We start from the raw sequence: 23,539 nt of genomic DNA on the forward strand, positions 1-23,539 counted from the left end.
GTCCCCTAAGGCTTGATTCAAATCTACGCTCAAGCAACACTCAGATCACTGTCCCCTAAGGCTTGATTCAAATCTACGCTCAAGCAACACTCAGATCACTGTCCCCTAAGGCTTGATTCAAATCTACGCTCAAGCAACACTCAGATGATCACTGTCCCCTAAGGCTTGATTCAAATCTACGCTCAAGCAACACTCAGATCACTGTCCCCTAAGGCTTGATTCAAATCTACGCTCAAGCAACACTCAGGTCACTGTCCCCTAAGGCTTGATTCAAATCTACGCTCAAGCAACACTCAGGTCACTGTCCCCTAAGGCTTGATTCAAATCTACGCTCAAGCAACACTCAGGTCACTGTCCCCTAAGGCTTGATTCAAATCTACGGTCAAGCAACACTCAGGTCACTGTCCCCTAAGGCTTGACTCAAATCTACGCTCAAGCAACGCTCAGGTCACTGTCCCCTAAGGCTTGATTCAAATTTACGCTCAAGCAACGCTCAGGTCACTGTCCCCTAAGGCTTGATTCAAACTTACGCTCAAGCAAAACTCAGGTCACTGTCCCCTAAGGCTTGATTCAAATCTACGCTCAAGCAACACTCAGGTCACTGTCCCCTAAGGCTTGATTCAAATCTACGCTCAAGCAACACTCAGATCACTGTCCCCTAAGGCTTGATTCAAATCTACGCTCAAGCAACACTCAGGTCACTGTCCCCTAAGGCTTGATTCAAATCTACGCTCAAGCAACACTCAGGTCACTGTCCCCTAAGGCTTGATTCAAATCTACGCTCAAGCAACACTCAGGTCACTGTCCCCTAAGGCTTGATTCAAATCTACGCTCAAGCAACACTCAGGTCACTGTCCCCTAAGGCTTGATTCAAATCTACGGTCAAGCAACACTCAGGTCACTGTCCCCTAAGGCTTGATTCAAATCTACGCTCAAGCAACACTCAGGTCACTGTCCCCTAAGGCTTGATTCAAATCTACGCTCAAGCAACACTCAGGTCACTGTCCCCTAAGGCTTGATTCAAATCTACGCTCAAGCAACACTCAGGTCACTGTCCCCTAAGGCTTGATTCAAATCTACGCTCAAGCAACACTCAGGTCACTGTCCCCTAAGGCTTGATTCAAATCTACGGTCAAGCAACACTCAGGTCACTGTCCCCTAAGGCTTGATTCAAATCTACGCTCAAGCAACACTCAGGTCACTGTCCCCCAAGGCTTGATTCAAATCTACGGTCAAGCAACACTCAGGTCACTGTCCCCCAAGGCTTGATTCAAATCTACGGTCAAGCAACACTCAGGTCACTGTCCCCTAAGGCTTGATTCAAATCTACGGTCAAGCAACACTCAGGTCACTGTTCCCTAAGGCTTGATTCAAATCTACGCTCAAGCAACACTCAGGTCACTGTCCCCTAAGGCTTGATTCAAATCTACGCTCAAGCAACACTCAGGTCACTGTCCCCTAAGGCTTGATTCAAATCTACGCTCAAGCAACACTCAGGTCACTGTCCCCTAAGGCTTGATTCAAATCTACGCTCAAGCAACACTCAGGTCACTGTCCCCTAAGGCTTGATTAAAATCTACGCACAAGCAACACTCAGGTCACTGTCCCCTAAGGCTTGATTCAAATCTACGGTCAAGCAACACTCAGGTCACTGTCCCCTAAGGCTTGATTCAAATCTACGGTCAAGCAACACTCAGGTCACTGTCCCCTAAGGCTTGATTCAAATCTACGCTCAAGCAACACTCAGGTCACTGTCCCCTAAGGCTTGATTCAAATCTACGCTCAAGCAACACTCAGGTCACTGTCCCCTAAGGCTTGATTCAAATCTACGCTCAAGCAACACTCAGGTCACTGTCCCCTAAGGCTTGATTCAAATCTACGCTCAAGCAACACTCAGGTCACTGTCCCCTAAGGCTTGATTCAAATCTACGGTCAAGCAACACTCAGGTCACTGTCCCCTAAGGCTTGATTCAAATCTACGCTCAAGCAACACTCAGGTCACTGTCCCCTAAGGCTTGATTCAAATCTACGCTCAAGCAACACTCAGGTCACTGTCCCCTAAGGCTTGATTCAAATCTACGCTCAAGCAACACTCAGGTCACTGTCCCCTAAGGCTTGATTCAAATCTACGCTCAAGCAACACTCAGGTCACTGTCCCCTAAGGCTTGATTCAAATCTACGGTCAAGCAACACTCAGGTCACTGTCCCCCAAGGCTTGATTCAAATCTACGCTCAAGCAACACTCAGGTCACTGTCCCCCAAGGCTTGATTCAAATCTACGGTCAAGCAACACTCAGGTCACTGTCCCCCAAGGCTTGATTCAAATCTACGGTCAAGCAACACTCAGGTCACTGTCCCCTAAGGCTTGATTCAAATCTACGGTCAAGCAACACTCAGGTCACTGTTCCCTAAGGCTTGATTCAAATCTACGCTCAAGCAACACTCAGGTCACTGTCCCCTAAGGCTTGATTCAAATCTACGCTCAAGCAACACTCAGGTCACTGTCCCCTAAGGCTTGATTCAAATCTACGCTCAAGCAACACTCAGGTCACTGTCCCCTAAGGCTTGATTCAAATCTACGCTCAAGCAACACTCAGGTCACTGTCCCCTAAGGCTTGATTAAAATCTACGCACAAGCAACACTCAGGTCACTGTCCCCTAAGGCTTGATTCAAATCTACGGTCAAGCAACACTCAGGTCACTGTCCCCTAAGGCTTGATTCAAATCTACGGTCAAGCAACACTCAGGTCACTGTCCCCTAAGGCTTGATTCAAATCTACGCTCAAGCAACACTCAGGTCACTGTCCCCTAAGGCTTGATTCAAATCTACGCTCAAGCAACACTCAGGTCACTGTCCCCTAAGGCTTGATTCAAATCTACGCTCAAGCAACACTCAGATCACTGTCCCCTAAGGCTTGATTCAAATCTACGCTCAAGCATCACTCAGGTCACTGTCCCCTAAGGCTTGATTCAAATCTACGCTCAAGCAACACTCAGATCACTGTCCCCTAAGGCTTGATTCAAATCTACGCTCAAGCAACACTCAGATCACTGTCCCCTAAGGCTTGATTCAAATCTACGCTCAAGCAACACTCAGGTCACTGTCCCCTAAGGCTTGATTCAAATCTACGCTCAAGCAACACTCAGATCACTGTCCCCTAAGGCTTGATTCAAATCTACGCTCAAGCAACACTCAGATCACTGTCCCCTAAGGCTTGATTCAAATCTACGCTCAAGCAACACTCAGATCACTGTCCCCTAAGGCTTGATTCAAATCTACGCTCAAGCAACACTCAGATCACTGTCCCCTAACGCTGCGCTCACGGTCAGGGGGTATCCACCCTAGCGGTCAAGCTTCGCTCCGGACAAGGTACGATCAACGTGAGTCTGTTGTTGGTTTCTTCACAGAGTAGTCAAATTTTTCTGTATTAAAGCCTGCCGATTGTGCTTAGTACAATGTTTAAGAGATTTTCAACGACGGACTTGTCTGTTACAGCACTGGCATTAATTAGAAGAAAATAAAGAAGAAATAGAATTGCGAAAACGGGGATTGATTATATGGTTGATTTACTTCGCTTTTCTGCCAGTTTTTTCTAATTATGAGGATAAGGATGCGTTGGGATATGACGAAATGGATGAAGTGACATCACAAAGAACATACATACCAAGGCCGGGATTCGAATCGGAGCACCTGACGTCGTAGCGCGTTGTGCTAACCACTCGGCCACGGATTGATTGATTTAGTTTATTTTACTTCGCTTTTTGTTCCACTTTTGGCTAATTTGGGAAGATGAGGATGAGTGATGAATGGACACTCATAAACACTCATGCCAAGTCCGGGATTCGAACCCGGGACCACTCGGCCACGGAGGTCGGCTATTAAAATATTAACATCAGGTTCTAAGCCTAGTTTCAAGGACCCAATTGTTACGTACATCGTGTGAAAAGTCGTCTTCCTCCACTAAAAAAAGAAATAATTTTGTTTAGTATTCCGTAAACGAAGAACAAGTTCGTCTAGATATCAAGAATTATGTTTTCCCTTGGCAGAGGGTTGACCAACATCTCCTTTCCCTTTGCACACACACACACACACAAATGACAACTTTGTTGTCCGGAAAAATGTGAGCGTCAACAGGTTAGCTTATAGATTTAAGGCTTTTAATTAATGCAAAAAAGGTCATTACAACTAATGCTCATGGGTCATATTTGTGGTTAGTCACCTATTGAATTTTTGTCATTCGTTATAATTGTAATTTGGTTGTTTCGGTATGTTTTTTCTTAAATTTTATTTTGCTCGGGTTCATGAAATCGCATATTTTGACCGATGTTTTACAAACAGAATTGAGAAGAAAATATTTTGGGATTTTATCTATACTCGCCTTTCTCTGTGTTGCAATAGGCCTTCGACTTCAGCCCTCCCATCCTCTGCAACAGGCTGAATACTGCTACTGAACCGTGGTTTGAGCATTACACACGTTCACACGAACGATCAAGCTTCCGCAAAGTCAAGCTCCGCCCACTCACGCTCCAGTCAAATATTCTTTCCACCTGATCGTGACCGAAGTGCGAGCTGAGCTTGATGGAAGTAAACCTTGACCGGACAGCTAGGTGTGATTGCTTATATTTAAAAATCATTCAACAATATTTGACCGCACCGCTTGGGGAGGGTGATCTGAGCGTTCGTTGGGCGCAGATGTGAATCAAGCTTAAAGGTAACACCACATACGTTGCCAGAAGTTATACTGGTCGGAATTTATCTCTTCTTTCTCGAACAGATTCCGCCAATTGCAGGGTGTCTACCAATGAATAATGTATAGCCAAGTAAAAGTCAAGAAATTATGCTTGTGGTCAAGTTATGTTTGTGGTCAAGTTATGTTAGTTTACATTGATAATATACCTGCACTGGGATTTGATAAAATTAAATACAGTACAACCTCGTTAGTGCAGACTAATGGGGGGGGGGTAAGTTGACCGGTTAAGGAAAGTCCGGATTAACTGAAATAACCTAAAAGAACAGTAGAAAGTGCATTAATACTCCATTTATAGCAACAAAACACGTCTATTATGATGTATTTAAAGGGCATACGCCTAAATACACTATACAATACAGTACAAAGTCTGCAGGAAACAGAATTTCAACAGTGGTTGACTGCCTTATCTTTGGGAAATTCTCTTGTTGACTTCTAGCCACGTTCAAAACCTTGCATTTTTTTTTTTTTTTTTTTTTTGCTTGCCTGTCCGCATTAAGCGAAGTCCGGCTTATCGGGGTCCGTATTAACGAGGTTTTACTGTATTTGGAAATTGTGGTTTAGATTTGTTTGCTTTGTTTCTTAAGAATTACATTCTTGTATGCGTGAAGTTTTGAAAAAATATTAAATAGCGTAAAGTGACTTTCCCCATCCAGGATGAAATCTCAAGCAACTAATTTTTACATGCATTATTAATTAAAGCAAGTCTAAATCTCTTGTTGAAGTACATCTTCAGTTTACATCTTGACCGTCATCGTGGTAGGGGTTCTTCATTTAATAAAAATATCTATATTTCTTAATTTGCTAATGCGTATGCATAAGTAATGGACGATGAAATATAGAGACGTAACCACGAATTTTTGTCTGGGTGGGCAAGTATCAGGATAAACGTACCAATAATAAAAATAAAGATAATAATATTGATAATAATAATTTTAATAATAATAGTTATTATTATACAATTATTATTGCTATTGTTATTATTGATTTGCTTTATTTTAGTTCGCTTTTTGTACCACTTTTGACTTATTTGCAAAGATGGGGATGAGTGATGATATGATGAATGCACACTCACAAACATCCATGTCCAAGCCGGGATTCGAACCCGGGACCAACATTATTATTATTAGTAGTAGTAGTAGTAGTAGTAGCGCAAATAATTTCAAATTTCACGCCAATGCATTCTCTTTTTTACAACTTTTGTGCATCCCCGATGGCGTAGTGGTAACATCGTCGCCTTGTAATCAAGGGGTCCCGGGTTCGATACCCGGTGGAGGCATATAGTGGTTCAGGTCCCACTTTAAAAACTGTAGGTCCAGTCCTGATTAACCTTTCTGTGTGTAAAGTGGACTTAAAACCACAAATCAATCAATCAATTTTACAACCTGTTATCTTTTAGATCGTTCGGCGCCCAGGGCTGACTCCCGCCGCCCCCTAGGGACGATTCTGAACTTGATAAAACGAAGAGAAACATGCATTGCAAAAACATTTTGCGAAAAGTTGTTTAACTTGCATAAAATTTGAAGTTGTGTGGCTGTAATTGCCTCCTGCAGGTACACTTGGCCGTCAATGTTTCCTCCCCCCTTAGAACTAATTTCCGTCCAGGGACAATGCCCCCTGTCCCCCTGTGGTTGCGCCACTGATTAAATAATGTTAAGAAAGAGGCAAAAAAGAAAGAAAGGTCATGAAAAAAGAAAATAATATTGTTTTTTTTATTTTGGTAGATACTCTGAATTGTCAATCTGTTTATTTACAGTAATTTTAGGGTTTTTCTCCACTTCTGGGATTATATTCGTCCTTCGATGTCACCAGATACGCAATACTGCTCTTCAACAAAAAGCACCTTCTGGATGTATAGCTTAGTTCTAATATAAATTTTTATGTATTCTTTTTCGTATTTTTTGTTACTCTTCTTACTGCATGTTATCAGTGTGTCATTTTCTTATTTTTCATGTCTACACTGTGTATTGTAAAATGTGTCTATAAGATTGCCTACAATTAAGAGTGGGCTGGAGGTTGGCATGAAAGTAGTTTCCTGGCCCGATGCGATACAGAGACACCTAGCGACATATCAGAGGACTAGGAATTCTTTTCGGCTGTCCTAAGCCTGAGGCCAGAGAACCTTCCTTCCTTCACCACCCCCTCCCCTCCGCGTGACTCCCGCAGGGAGGTTTCCAGGAAAAGGACACCCACCTGTTTCTTTTAATTCTGGTTTCGGAGGATAAAATTTCTCCACTGGCAAAGCAATTCGCATTTCTCTGCTTGCTGGCTGATTCTTGCATGGAGCGAGACGAGTGGCAGGCTCCAGAGACAGAACATTCATGACTAAAGTTTTGATTGAATAAATTTGGTTGATTACAGTGGCTACTATAATTATGTTGAATTTTCTTGTTGAGGTTGGAATTTTATCAATTGAGAGTAAAGAAGGCGGTAGAGAATATCAGTTGAAAGAAAGTATTTTCCTTTGAAGGGGGTGTTTTTTTATACAAAATCAATATAATAATAATAATAATAATAAGGCAAGAATTAGTAACAATTATTATTTCAACTATTAACGAATCGAGTCCCTATTAGAGATGGGCAGGAGCGAAACTACCTGGAATTTAAAAAGGGGAAACGTGGACATGCGTAATAACATATGGAAAAACTGAAAAGGAGAAAGACGGACAAAACAATGTAACAAAATGTACAGTAGTAACAAAGATGTCAGGAAACAATAGTTTAATATTGAACTTACACTTTGATGAAGTAGTTTTCTTTGTTATGATCTGAATTAAGTCCCTTTGCACAGTTCTCATCGTTGGAGTTCACAGCAGCTTTAATCGGCCAAGATTGATTGATTTTGTTTATTTTACTTCGCCTTTCTGCCACTCTTGGCTAATGATGATATGATGTAATCGATGAAGAGACGCTCACGAAGGACACGTATGCCCAGACCGGATTCGAACCCGGGACCACTGGCGTCGTAGCGAAATGAGATAAATACTCCGCCACGGGGCCGGCTAATCGGCCAAGGGTGGGGACAAACTCTCAGTGATGATGGGAATCCCCTGTGGAAACATATGACCAGTTCCTGCATCACATTAGTTCCTCTCTCCTATTGTGATTTTTCCCAATGCTAATTGATTGCTTGCCAAGTGAAATTTAGTCCAACTAATTATAGTATGATCTTCCATTCGAAGTCAGGACTTTCACACGCACCATCTTAAAGAAAAGGGAGCAGAGCAGAACAAGATTATTGCCTTTCGCACCCTATGAAGTCTTGAAACCTGTTTCCAACTTCATCACGTAGTATTTTTACTTTGGACAAATTATAACTTTATTAAAAAGTTTTAATATAACGGAAGACTGTAACTTTGCAAAATGGCCTCCACTTCCTTCAAAATATCAGCTCTTGTGTCACGGGGAGGAATCATTCAAGTAGTTTTACTGTCATATCGAGATAAGAATCGCATCCACGAGTGAAGGGAGCAAACCGAGCTAGCTCACAGACGTCCGTAATTTCGCATATTGTGAGCGAAAAGGCAACAACACGAACAATTTTCGCTTTCAATTGTTCGTTGACTAAGTAATAAATCCTCTCCTCTGATTTTTTTATTAGCGTTCCTTTTCTGCAACGTTTGGCTAATGGCGACGATGAGGATGAGTAATGATATGATGAAATTGATGAAGGGACACATACAAAGAAAACCCATGCTCAGGCCAGGATTCGAACCCGCAACCTCTGGTGTCGCGACGGGTTGTGCTAACCACTCCGCCACAGATTATGGCAAATTTATTTCGTGATAAAGAAATATTTCTGAATGAATTTACTTTACCAGGGTACAAAATTTCTACGCTTTTCAGTATTCACTTCACAACAAAAGTAAGCATTTCACTTGAAAAATCTGCATTCCTCTTCTATAGTCCTTTTCTTACTCCCACGAAGTTTGGGCAGCCATATGGTTCTTTGAAACTTTTACAGAAACTGAATTTTCTTCCAGGTAAATCCTTGAAAATCAAGAAACAAACTCATAGGCGACAGAAAGTATGCACGCTGCCCTCCCCCAGCTGGCAAGATATTTTCGTACTTCAGAAGTAACATGTCCATCAGCTTGCTTAGTTGACACAACACCTACTCTATAATGGAATGTATACCTGTGTAGGGAAAATTGGTCAATGTGTTGAAGTTTGGATGAGTCTGGTCTTGTATCACGAGAAAAGAGAAAACGGGATAACTACAAATGTATAGATAATTTCAAGCATGAAGTGTTAAGTGGGGCCAAGGCATTAACGGATTTTGGGGCCTACATGCGGCCCGCGGGCCGCGAGTTTGACTGGCCGAAATATCAGGAGAAAAGTTGTTACGCTTCTTCCAGGAGACTCGAACCTGCGCGCGTCCCGTAGCTGGAGAGCCCAAAGCATAACGCCTTAGACCGGACGGTCACGATGCAGGACAGCAGGCTCGTAGGCAGAATTTTTTTTTGGGGGGGGGGATGCTCATCCCTTATCAGCAGCTGCCATCTAAGGGCGAAAAAGTGAGGGAACCCCTGAAGATGAGTTTTTGTTTCCTAATTTTCATTTGGCAAAGGGGAGCTCTCTCACTGCACCAAGCGCCGTCAACCCTATGCCGGTCGTTTGAGTATCTTGAGTTTGAGTTTCTGTAAGTCTTCTTTATGTATAGATAGGCTAATCGGGACTGGACCTACATTTGTAGTGGGATTGAACTATTGGGCGTCCACCAGGTACCAAACTCGGGACCTTTTGACATTACGAGGGTCATCTTTACCATTACGCTATAGGGGAGGCAAAAATATCTGAAACTAAGAAGACATTTTGAATGGACATGTAGAATGTAGGAGGCAGGGTTCGCGCTGAAGAGGAAGAAGACGGAATTCTCCCTCCCCTTTCCTAACCTGTACATGTCTAACGTAATTCTCAACCAAGCCAAGAGTCTTGTCTAGTGTTGCCCACGAGACGAGACTTTGGCCTGTCTCGTCTCGTGGAAATGCTGTGAAATGCTGTCTCGTCTCGAAAATATTCGTTTGTCTCGGGACACATGATCAATCTCGTCTCGTCTCGAATTTTTAAAAGCCTGTCCCGTCTCGTCCCGTGGGCAACACTAGTCTTGTCCTTCTACATTTTATGTCACTTTTGTTATTGTTATGGAGAATTCAAATTAATAATTTGTCTTTAAATCTCAAGTTAGCAAGTCAGCCAAAATTATGTTTTTATACTAAATTTTAGATTAATTGAAGATTTGCAAAGAAACAGTAGACCTTTTCATGATCCTTCCACTCCAAAAACAAATGTTTTGTAAGAGTCACATCAAGTTTATGCTTGGAAATAGTGAAGTTCTAGGAACCACACACACATATATGTAAGCAACAACGATAGTAGGCTATTGTAATTTGGAGAGGATATGATTTGTGAGCGGAACAAGCATGGGAATTTAACGAAGTTCCTTTGCGAATTAATCATCAATTATGTGTGTGTGTGTACACGTATTTCCTATCTGCACCGTTGACTCACAAAGTACTACATGTGAGGTAAAACTATCGAAATGTAAAAAGAGGAAGCGCTACCACCCTCCCCGCCTTTTCTACATTTTATTCAAATCGAACACCAGGCAGGTATCGAGATATATATTTCGGAGGGGCGTCCTAACGTAATGTCTCAAAATAATAATATTAATAATGTTAAATTAAAATAAGTATAATTATATTAAATTAATTAATATATTTTTATTACATTAATAGATAAGAAGGCGATATAACAACAGTGATACAGTATAACATCACGTATTCATTATCTAGCTTACGTGTAGTTAAGGTCGGCAAAATTTGTAAATAAATAGAAACTGCCCTGGCAAGGAAATTAATGCCAAATAGATAAAGAATATAATATTTATTGAGTATGAAAAAATGATGTTAGATCCAGTTGACGAAAGTAAAATTCCTGGTAATATTTTGCATGTTATTATAAGTAGTAATAATTCTTGCATAAATCTTCTTTGGTACTGTCATTCAAAGTCGTATTGCTTTCCAATATTTTTGCGGAAATAAACAAATTGCGATTAGACAACAACCTTATTTTCATTACTTAATTGAAGTTATTTTATGATCTCATTATTTAATTTTTGTACTTGGTAAGTCTTTCGGGGGGAGGTTGGGACTCCTGGACCCCCCTGAATACGTCCTTCGCGGTAGGGATCGAGATAAAGTTACTGTGTCACTGGTTCCAATTCACGGTAAATATGCTCTGCTTCTCTACACTCAAACATACACAAACTCGTGACCTTCCTGCTTTCTTGGTTTCTTGCCTGGGAAAGAGGCAATAAATCAAGCTGTGACAGCTACGGGACCTTCTGACGAGGGGACGGAACCCAGCTGTGCAGAGGATTCAAACACCCGCGCGTCTAGCCCTCCCCGTCACCCTGGGGCAATTTTCAAACAGAGACATCTAGTGGCCAAGTGGCGAACTATTACGAATGAAATTCGGCTGAAGCGGCCGTATCTTTCGCTGTCGATAATACATGACATTTTTAAACAATCATTTTGGGCTGTGCAAGTGACTTTTGAAAGAAAAGCCCTCCCTAGCTTAGTCATAAAAGGATTGACCATTACGTTAGTATGCATCATAATGGCCATTTTCATTGGTGCTACCCACAAATCCTATAACCATTCTGTGCTTATTTACGTATTTCCTTATGGGAAATTGAAAAAAAATAATGGAATTTGTGCACATTTAACGAACTGAAATTGCATGAATGTGTCATGTACTCAAAGTTTCATAAACTAAGTTCACATCCACTGAGTGTTTTCCGGCAAATTTTTGTCCTAAAACGTTATATTCAACAAAATGCAAAAAAGCCCATGTTAAATTTTGGCGCTTTCCACGGCGACCTTCGCCAAACTCCACCTCCCTCTTAAGTAGTGTACCCAAGGAAATCGAAATAATCGTTTAATAATAATATAATCGGTGAAAACTTAGAATAAATTGTCATTACTTTAAAGTTAACGGTAATAGCAGCGCCCCCTCTCCCTTCCAGACACCTAAAATTACCCTAGGAGGCACTTTATCCAGACTTCGAAAATCTAGCTCCTCGAAAGTCAGTTTTAGCTCCATTTAAAATGAAAATTTAGCTCTTTTATGCGCTTGAGATTTGGCAACACTTCTGCGGAGATGAGGTGTGCGCCAGGATGGTCGTAGGAGGCAAGGAGAAATGCATTATGCTTATGGGAGCATTATTTTATGTGTTCTCTCTGGAATATCAAACATCCAATGGCGTAGAAGAGCACATGAACGGGAAAAGGACATGTTGAGCAATGTCTTAGTCGTAGGAAAAGTCGAAATTCTCATATGATTAGCCCTAACGTGTAATTGAAGTTGATTCCCCATAAGGTACACACGGGATTCTGTAAATACTTGTTCATCATATTTTTCAAACATCGTGCCTAGCTTAATAATCAACTTTATAAACCGCTTCCACTTGCAACATGGAGAGAAATTCATACCCTCTTATCCAGCTGGTTTCTTTTAGTAGCAGTGCCCATTCCGAGATTGTATCCTTAATATCATTGTAAGAACATACGTAGTATTACTAATATGTACAGTACATAAGCATATTCCTATTAAAGCTATGCTCCGTGGCGCAACAGCCCTTAGGGGCCAAGGTCTACCAATGGCCGTTTCGTTGGCTGACGAGCGTGTCGAGTCCCATCGCCGTCGTAGTCCGCTACCATTGGTCTGAAAGTTCCTTCCCAATTGTCTTCACGCCCAAATCTTTGGCCCTTCCACCGGATATCGAACCCGGGGCCATCAAAGCGAGACTTGGCTACGTGAGAGCTCTTACAACTTATTACTAGACAGAGAAACAGAGAAATTAAAGTCCTGTGTATATATGTAAAATAATAATAATAAATTTATTTTAAACTATAATACAATATTAGTGAATACTGCAAAAATAACAATAGTAACAACAACAACAATAACAACAGTCTTGACACCATGATGGAGATGGTCGTATTCGATGAGGCACGATGAATTGAAGTCGTCTTATAAAGCTTCTGCTCACACGCACACGCATACACACATACTTAACAGTTCTGTAAAGAATAAATAAACATAATTAGCACATAAACATTACCTATTGTGAAGAAACTGAAAATTCTATCATAATCATGATTGGGTGCGGCATTATATATAAATTATTTTTAGTAAAACTACCTTTAACATTATAACAGATTTGTTAAATAGTATGTCAAAATACTAAGAAACTGTTCATATTAATAAACAGTTTAGCTAGTTAAATATGTTTTATTAAACTTATTACAACCTATTAAATTCCTTAAGTCTTGAAACAAACCGTTCTGACTCATTTGTGGATCAATAATTTTGCCCCATCTATTTTTTTCTGGGTAATTAAATTTTAGTTTTAAGAATATTACGAATAGTTGCATATTTAAATCTTCCTTTTTAATGATCTTGATAATATTGTGGAACAAACAGTGTAGTATTTCAAAAAGTGGAGGTATTGTGCAAATTTAAGTTTAAATTTACTTAAAATATAATACATTTTGTTCATTAACTATAACAATAAACATATTTCCACTAATTCGTTTATTTCAGTTAACATTTCACTCCAGTGCATTACGCTGTTATTAAAGAGTCATCCAAATTTCAGACTAATGTGTAACAAATCTGCAGAATTTATATAATTGTCTTCTCTCGTGGGGATATGTAATATCCTTAAGGAACGTTACAGAAATGCAGTTGTTGAATATTATAGTAAAAATGATAGGAAAATAGTTCACAATGATCCAACACGTATGAAATTTATTCTCCTCTCACAAATCTCACCCCTACTTGGGACAAGCATTTTCAACCAGAAAGGGGGACACAATTATCCAGAAAAGGGGAATTACTCCTTATCCCCCTTCCCCCCTTAGAAATACTACCTTGGGATTGTATTCATGGTGTTCCATTAAATACCCCCATGTTCAAATATACCCCGTTCCCTTTCTTTTCCAATTATCTTTAGGGACCTCCCCGATGGCGCAGTGGTAGCGTTGTCGCCTTGTAATCAAGGGGTCTCGGGTTCGATACCCGGTTGAGGCACGTTGCACAGTGGTTCGGATCCCATTTTAAACTGTAGGTCCAGTACCGATTAGCCATACTGTGCATAAAGTGGACTTAAAACCAAAATTAAACCAACTCTAATTCTCTTGAAATGTGTTTCCCCGTAATGTAATGTTAATTGTGCATTTTGAAGTTACTGCAGACTACCATTTGCAATCAGTGTATAATTTTGGTCGTCACAGTTAGATGGCAATGGGTAAACATTTAGAGAATTGACTTAGTTTTTGATCTAACTGGGAGGTTAGCAAATGATTTTGTGTGACAATCATCATGCTAATTTATAATTATTTTTACTATTAAATGCTTACGAATTGGAGGGGGATTGTAATTTGACGTCACCGCGCACAGATGGCGATTGTCATGTGTTACTATTTTTATTTTTAAACGTCTCTTAGAAAGTTTTCAATTTATTTTAGATCTGTACTGTGACTAGAATAAGAAGTATAGATGGCGTTGGTAACTGCTTCGAATATTAAACAGACATACACACTCATGTATGTTATTATACACAGACAGAGGCGTCTCGTGAACGCATGCGTCAATTGTGGGTAAAAGGACAGCTTGCTCTGCGACGACATTCATAAGCATTTCTACATTCTAATTTCTTCTTCTAGGAGATGTATTTATTTTACACGAGAGCGCTGAACTAAGCTTATATCACATTTCTTGAATCTGAAGTGACACATGCGTCAATTGTGGGAAAAGAATTATTACTTTCTTTCACTTCAGATCCAAGAAATGTAATATAAGCTTAGTTCAGCGCTCTCGTGTAAAATAAATACATCTCATATATGAAGAAATTAGAATGTAGAAATGCTCATTAATGTCGTCGCAGAGCAAGCTGTCCTTTTTCCCACAATTGACGCATGCGCAGCATGCACCGCATGCGTTCACGAGACGCCTCTGTAGAACAATATTCAAACATAAAAAGAACGTTAAAACTTAAGTTTTATTATTTTATCTTCCTTGAAAAAAGATTATATATGTAAATTACGATTGTGTTTACCTTAAATATATTTAATAATCGAGTCATTAAAAATTACTGCGTTATATGTGGCAACGTGTTGAATTTTTTTCAATATTTTATTTTGTTAGTTCGATGGTGGCTGAAATTTATGGTATTAGGCTTTTATTTCTGTAATCAATGTTTACAGTGTCGGAGGAGATAATCTTTTAGACGACAAATGTTAGTTTTAGACAGGAAGGAGGACTTATCCACTTTTAAACTACCGAGGTGTCAAGTTCGTGATGGCACTAATTAAATAGCTTTTCCTATTACTAACTCCTCTGCTAATTCATGTTCCCTGTTACATCTATGACTCTGGTTCAGCTAGCATAAATCTGAGTCTTTAATGAAAATGCAAACCTAGATCATTCGGAAACAATCTTTGAAGCCTTATCTACATTGTTACGCCTGGTGCATTATAACAACAATGAGTGGCTCCCAGGCACGTAGCTAGAGTGGTGGAGGCTCGGGGGACTGAGGCCTCCCCCGAAATACTACAAATATTTCGTTTGCTTATAAACCTTTTACTTTTTATAATTGTTACGTAGCTGTAGCGTGGCTGTTGGTAAGGTATGATCTCTTCCCCCCCAGAAATAAAATTCTGGCTACGGGCCCGGTGAAGCCATAACTTGAAGGTATCCCCTACTTGCATTAATCAAAATATAACCCTAGTATTCCTAAAAAATTTCTTCATAAGTGTAGGCAGAGGAATTTGAGTATGAAGAAGCAAAGTGTGCTGAAGAAGCAGTGGAGTATGCAGGATGCAGCGGGTGCTGAATACATGTTGCAAACGTATAAGAATTTGATTCTTAAAATTAACAAAGATAGTTTCGTTTAGAGAAAGGGGGCGGGGAATGAAAAGATGAGAGAGAGAGAGAGAGCAGGTTTCTTTCTCTTTCTTTTCCCCTTCTTTCTATCTCTTCATGCTCTCTTCTTTTCTTCCTTTTGGTTTGTAAGGATTGATTTTCCCTTAAAGCAGTGAATTATCAAGTTATTTTCTTCGTAGTACACCCTGGGCTGCATGTATTGCATGTATTGCAGTCAACGTGGATCTGATGCCTGGACTCGGTCAGTATAATCATCTATGGGTTTTGTGTTGTGTCGACTATATATACAGGATGTCCGGAATGAGACTGAAAGTTTTTAGAAGTGTGTTATTTTAATATGGCAACGAGTAGCTAGAAACAAAAACATACATTTTGAAGGCAAACTCAAAAAGTTTTATTGGAAACATTACAGCTCAGTATAGCTCCCCATGAGCCACGTCTGTTACATGGAGAATGTCTAGCCTGTATTCAATCTCCCTCCACGTGTTCTGTCGCTCAAACAAAAAGTGCGTCGGTGCGGGAAAAAGCAGGTATAGCCTATGGAAGGCAATACCAGCTGGGAATTCCAAGGCCCACTGTTCACGAAGTCGTGCACAAAAGCTTGCGTTTTTATGCATCATATGTGCAGTTGTTGCACGAAATTAAGCCAGATGTCAAGCCGAAAGGACATTCATTTTTCATAGAAATTCTGCAACATATTTAAGTTACCCCTCTAGACTTTTTCCCTTGGGGTGTATGGGTGTATTCTTGCCAAAAGATAAATGACCTACAAGAACTGTAGAGCAGTATTCGGAAAACTCTTGCCTCTGTAACTCCTCAGATGCCACAAAACATGATGAGGAAGATTGAATTCGGGCTAGACATTCTCCATGCAACAAATGTGGCTCATGGGGAGCTATACTGAGCCGTAATGTTTCCAATAAAACTTTTGAGTTTTATTTCAAAATGTATGTTTATGTTTCTAGCTACTCCTTGCCATATTAAAATAATATACTTTTAAAAACTGTCAGTCCCATTCCGGACACCCGGTATATTTATGATTCTCCCTTAATCATCTCTTCTTATCATCATCGTCGCGATTACCCTAAAGTAGGACAAAAGCGACTTAAATATACTAAATCATCCTCTTTACAGCCTCCCCTCTTTCAATCTCTCCCCCCTCTCTCCATCCCTTCGTTTCTTTATTCCTTGATTGATTTATTTCACTTCTCTTTTCTGCCACTCTTGGCTATTCTCTAAGAAGATGAATGATTAGTAAAGTAAAGTGTTCCCCTGTGCATAGCACCACGCCATGAAGGCGTATAGGGGGTGTGGGGGTAACGCCCCACACTTTCTTGATCCGGTCGTGAGTGGGGGTGATGTGATCAGCATCACGCCCCTGACCGCCTTTACCCCCCAGGGTTTCCCCCAGGTACCCATGTTATTCGACGCTGGGTGGGCGCCGGGGCCGCTTTCACCGTTAGAAAAGTTCCCGGATTTGAACCGGCCGGGGATCGAACCCGGGACCTATAGCATGGTAGTCAGACGCGTTACCGACTGAGCCACCGCGGCCACAAGAAGATGAATGATGATAGATCAAATTGATGAAAGAACAAATGCAAACACTCATAGACAGGACACAGCATAAATCGTGCAGAGATTATACTGGCTGTGAGTTCAGACGCCAGTGCGTCGTTAGTCTGCAAAATGTAGTCCAAGGTGTACTACGTGGCAGACGTTTGGGTGTGTTCAGAAAGGGCTACCCCTTACGCCTCTCTTTTGTATTATCTAAAACCTTGTGTTTGTAATGATAACTTGAATTCAGCACCACTGTATCCCCAATCGGAAACGTTCCTGCGTCATTGAAAATAACTCATCATAGTAAAATGTAATATTTCACACGAACAGTTAGGTTACATACTAAAATGCTATGTAAGGATAAATGTGTAGACGGTGTAAATTATACCCGGTGACCGAGATGTCCCCGTGCCCCTAATTGCATTCATCCTGTTTCGACCGTGTTGAAAATTGATCAGTATTCTGTTGCTTGGGAATGATTTCGTTTTTGTAGTTGGCACCCCTGCTTCGAAGGTCACATGGAATTCTTATATCATATGTATATCTAAGGTTAATATGTAATATAATCTAAGGGTACGGGTTCTTCTCAAACACCCTGTAGAGTCACTTACCTCAACCATGGTAATTTTGGCGTAATCCGGTAATATAGCCGGTATATGCACCGTTAGATGTCACTGGTTTAGATGCTGACGCTGCATAGGTAGCGCTGGTAAGAGGTGACGAGTAAGCAGACTTCGTAACGGCCTGTGTTGCATATTGAGTTGCAGCGAGCTGTGATGCGTAGGCTGGAGAAGAATAGGCAGAGGAACTTGAGTATGGAGAAGCAGAGTATGCTGAAGAAGCAGTAGAGTATGCTGGAGATGCAGCAGCTGCTGAATAGGATGGTGAGGCGGATGCGTACGAAGGTGAGGCGGAAGCGTACGAAGGTGAGGCGGAGGCGTACGAAGGCGAGGCGGAAGCGTACGAAGGCGAGGCGGAAGCGTACGAAGGCGAAGCGGAAGCGTAAGAAGGCTGGGCGGAAGCATACGAAGCTGAGGCGGAAGAATACGAAGGTGAGGCGGAAGCATACGAAGGCGAGACGGAAGCATACGAAGGTGAGGCAGAAGAATACGAAGGCGATGCAGCATACAAACTTGAAGCTCCGCTGTAAGCTGGAGAAGCCGCTGCGTATCCTGATGCAGCGGGGCTATAAGCATGAGAGGCCTGCAGAGCAGATGGCAGAGCCAGACTCAGCCCACCGTGCCCAAGACTGAGCCCACCGGCGTATCCCAAGTTAGAGTACCCAAGATTTGCGTAACCCAGACCAGCACTGGGGTAAGCTTGAAGTGCTCCGTGGCCCAGCTGTAGCCCGCCATAGCCCAGAGACAATGCTGGTTGATGTCCAAGGCTAAGGCCACTGTAGCCGAGCCCTGCGGACTGGAGGTAGCCGGTTGATGGTTGCAGGTAGCTTGCCGTTCCTGCCGAAAGAGCTGGAGAGTAGCTGTTGATGGTGCCACGCGTAAGGTACGCGGATGTTGTAGCTCCACGCTTTCCCTTGTCGTGTTCGAGCGGCGGGTCTGCAAAGGTCATTGCGACCACAGCGAGGAATACCTAAAAAAATGGAAAAGATATATTTAATTTGTTTACTTATTGTATTTATAATTTACATGGCAATAATGTCATAATCAAGGAAAATATAGACCAATTGAAGACGATCCTGAGAGGAGAGATGTTATTAGATCCATAACATCACACTGGTTAGCTCATGAAGAGAGGATGAAGACTGACCAGATATTCCACAAGTATTTCAAGAGAAATGCTATATTAAGGAAGATCTACCTTACAGTTATAAGACGATGAAGATAGAGGCTAGAGAAGGAAAATTGTAGGCTGATTGCGAATGAGATCAAGAATCACAAAGTGTTATAACGTCAGAGAGAGAGAGAGAGAGAGAGAGAGAGAGAGAGAGAGAGAGAGCAATGAAGATTAGCAAGAGGAGGATAAGGTTGATTGCAGACTGGTTGAGTAGATGAAGATCATAATGTGCTCTAAAATAGCCATAATTGAGAGAAGGGAGACAGAGATATAGAAAAAGAGAAGGAAGAGTAAGAAATAAAATATGAGTAGAAGGAATCAGAAGAAGAAGAACAATTGAAATAGAACTACATACACACACATCGACATGTAGTGAGGGAACACATACGGGAGTCCCCGAAGATAAACGTATGGTGTGGTGTTTCAAAGTTGGGAATAGTGGGCCCCTATTTTTGTAACACTGCAACGATCACTGGCGCCTCCTATTTGGCTATGTTAACTCATTACGTGGTAAACAACCTTCCATTAGCCATTCTTGCACGTGGCTACTTTCAAGACGGTGCGGTGCGCCTGCACTCTATCACGCGGATGTTCGTGGTTACCTCGACAGGACATTCGGTCAACGATGGATTGGTCGACGTGGTCCACTACCATGGGAGGCAAGATCACCAGACCTCAGCCCGTGCGATTTCTTGTTATGGGGGATGGTAAAGGAGCGTGTTTACGCAACGAAACCGCGGGACACAGAAGATCTTAAACAAAGAATTTCGACAGTGATACGCTCTATACCGCAAGACACGTGTTCAAGGGTCATGGACTCAATGGTTGACAGAATGCTCAAATGTATTAATATTTCTGGTTCACAGGTTGAAGGGGTATATTAAATGTGTATGTTTCCCTTTCGGTGGTAACATTATATTGCCCCACCGAAACATCACATAAGTGGTAACCTTATTTTGCCCCGCCCTGTATATATATATGTATATATATATATATATAGAGAGAGAGAGAGAGAGAGACAGAGAGAGAGAGAGATCAGAATATAGAACAAGATAATTAGAGACTGATTATGTGGTACACAAAGGGCTATAATTTCAGTAATGTTGCCAACTCTCCCATATTATACAGAAACTCGTAATCTACTAAATTTTTAACCTATATTCCATCCAGTTTTGTTTTAATCCCGGAGCGCAAATTCCCCTTATTTCAGAATATAACACCAACTTTCTTATTTATTCACTTTCTGCGTTATCCTTGCATCCCTGATATTGCAGTGTATATCAATAACATGACTTTGTCGATAAAGCGGAACAACTTTCGCTTCCAGTTGGCATCGTTGCTTGAAGAGCTGGCAACCCTGAATGTCAGGAATAGAAAAAGGAGTAAAGAGAGAGAAATGGGGGATGTGGGAAAAAGAAGGAGGAATGAGGGATATAGAAAAACGGGAAGCTGTAGAAATAGACTTTGGGAAAACATAGGAATATTAAAGACAAGAGAAGGATAATTATAAATGAAAATGGTTCATGGGTGGTTGTAGAGGAGATCACAAAGTGCTCTAGCGAGAGAGGGAAAAGGGGTCTACTGTATACAGTGAAATGTATGTTTGATTTGACTTAATCTATTTTATGTGGCTTTTCTGTTACTTTTAGCTAATCACGACGGAAAAGATAAATTACCAATCACAAATATATATGGACGACACAACGCAAACCCCCACGGAGGTTTATTCCGACTTTTTTAGTCAACAGAGCCTCGTTAGCTTTCAGAAATGCAGTTCTGGATGTACAACGTGAAAGCATTAACAATTGGGTGCCTTTAAGGTCACACCTTAAACCTCGACAAATGCTACAGCGCATTTTCTTTCACACAAAAATAAACTATGGTAGGAACCTACACTTTGTCCCAGGTATCTCTAGAGCAGGGGAACGAAAACAAGTCTTTGACGTGAGACAGCTCCACCAATGAATACGTGAGAGGAACGGGATTGTGTGGAGGGGGAGCCTTTAAGATCAGTGGCATAGTTGTAAAGCAATACAGTAAAACTTCTCAATAACGGACAGGCCTGGTGGAAAAATAAATGTCCGTTATTAAGACGTGTCTGCTATTCAGAAAAAAGTGTAGAATGTTACACAATAGGATAAGCATATTACAGTATGTACTTTACGAACATAATGTGTTTTTTTACCTACATTCAAGGAACAAAGTACTGTAGGCTACTAAAGTATCCCTACATACATTACAAATTTCAAAGCTTTTCATTTCTAGTCCACAATTTAAGGATGTCGCTTTTGTTTCTTAAAATGTCACTGATCCGTGTTTTCCCAACAGCAAACCGCATGGCCATATCTCGAACACTAAATTTATCTTTCTCGTAGACGATGATGACTTCAACTTTTTCCTTTAAGTCAGTCGTTTGCGTTTCTGCGACCTCGTAGCAGAAGTGACACACACTTCTCAAGAAAACCACAAAGAATACTGTCTACTGTCTGCACTTTTAAAAAGAAATACGTTCGGGGTAACATGAAACAATGCGCGCTAGTTCGAAGTACTGGCCATTGTTGTGTCGAATTCCAGGAATTGCGACCGTTTTCTTTCAGGCTGTCCGTTATTAAGAAGATTTATTTGCTTTGGGGAGGTAGTTTTCAGGGTCCGCGTCCGTTATTGAGAAGTAATATTGCCATTAAACCCATAGGCGGAGTTCTGGAGGACCAACTTAAAAGAGACTAAAAAAATAACACATGATTAAGTTCAGTTACTACATTTTTGATATGAAGCCATATCGTATGATGGCATGTGCGGCATGTGCAGTAATTGTGCCGCAATAGAGGGTCTTAGACGATTTGATTAATGTGTACACTTTGAAGAAAGAAAAACGTAAAATGACTTTGTGTTGAGTCAACAGTTACTGCTGAGGCATCAAAAGAACTTTTCAATTTAATTTTTCTAAAATTTCTGAAGCTTACTATTGTACCGTAACTTTTTTAAAGTAATCCGAGTATTGTATCAATAAAAAAATAATGAAATGCAATAATCGTACTGTTTTGCTTCTTTTAAAACTGACAACCAATATTTGTTTACTTAACAGAGGAAATTTAACATTTTCAAATCAAAAAGGTCTAGAACTTAGTGTTTTAAGTTGTTTTTTTTAAAAATTTCCGTGGGAAGGTCTCTAGACCCCTTATAAGCTAGGGGATATTCAACAACCCTCAGGTACATCATATGCTTCTCCCAGAGTCTGGCACCCCCAAAGCAAAAGCTCAAACTCCACCCATGATTAAACCCCATGTATTTCTACCGGGGAATTTAAAAATGTCCGTAATATAGAGGTGTCCGTTAGGAGAAGTTTTACTGTATCACGAATTGGCAAACGTTTTGGTTCGAATCCTGGTCGATTGCACGATTGATAAGGACTGTATAACGTATTGTAATTTGACACTGACCCTACTTTACTGTAAATACTAGTAAAACGTGAGAGTAGACAATTGTCCCGGATCAGAGAATGGACTTCTGACGTATACAGGACCCTGACCGAAGAAAGTTCTCAATTGTTTCAGAGCGCAGCCAGTGATCACGTAGAACAGAAGACAATTTAAAGAAAGTTCAGAAGGGAGACTTTCGCAGGACCACACCCTTACTCTGCACTTGATTGAAGCAAGGCAGACAAGAGAAAGCTCCTGTTCGGGTGTTATTGTTGCACATGCACTTCCGAAGGTTAATATTCCCTTGCAATGAAAGTAGATGACCTACTTGTTTTTATCGAAATTGCTTTGAAGATGTCTCAGATCTGTATAAAACTGTATACAGACCTTTCACTAGGTTTTGTGTTCTTGTACTTAGCGCATGCAATGTTTCCCAGTCCGTTGAAAAATGTACATTGTTGGACTAATCTACATACAACCATCATATCGTCACTGAGCATTATACCAGTGGTACCCAGTGATGTGCGTCTACGCGTAAACAGCTATAGTCTACATTCTACACGTAGACTATTTTATATACGTAGATTACGTAATCTATGTAAACAACATGGCGAAAGGTGTTAACTTAGCAAAGGGCGCCTTGCAAGTAAAAGAAAATTATACTGCGTATCAGTTGCTGATGTGTAATGATAACTTTTCATACTCTTTCTTCCAAATTCGAAAAATTTCTCACCTAGGAAGAAACCTAATATAGGAAATATTCTAGTGTTTTATGGGGGAAAAGACCACTCTTGGCTCACGACTGCCATCTGTTGTCTTTTTTTGCACACCATTTATCTTCCATAGTTGATGATGGAAGAGAAGATAAATTTTGTTGTTAATAGGATTCTTTTCAGTTCGTTAGGAACCAATATAGTTGAAAATGTCACTTTCCTTTCATGAAAGCCAAAAAATTAATCTTAATGCAATTTAGATTGTCTATGTAGTCTATGTAAACTACAATACAATGTAATCTACGGTTAGATTACGTGTAGTCAACGCATGTAGACGTAAACTTATAGTCTACGG

At 40.8% G+C, this 23,539-nt stretch overlaps 1 protein-coding gene across 1 annotated transcript in view; it reads right to left on the bottom strand.

Moving 5' to 3' along the window:
• Nucleotides 1–12,625: 12,625 nt before the first annotated feature.
• LOC145980729 (uncharacterized) overlaps nt 12,626–23,539 on the bottom strand; it is a 29,811-nt gene continuing 18,897 nt past the window's right edge. Inside the window, exons 2-3 of the mRNA XM_083113790.1 lie at nt 17,870–18,848; nt 12,626–12,835 (exon numbers count right to left, since the gene is read on the bottom strand). Of these exons, the coding sequence (XP_082969916.1) occupies nt 17,871–18,848 (978 nt within the window). The 3' untranslated portion in view covers nt 12,626–12,835; nt 17,870. The remainder of the gene's footprint in view (nt 12,836–17,869; nt 18,849–23,539) is intronic.

Source organism: Lepisma saccharinum, chromosome 28, assembly GCF_977018435.1.
Source record: "Lepisma saccharinum chromosome 28, izLepSacc3.1, whole genome shotgun sequence".
NCBI lineage: Eukaryota > Metazoa > Arthropoda > Insecta > Zygentoma > Lepismatidae > Lepisma > Lepisma saccharinum.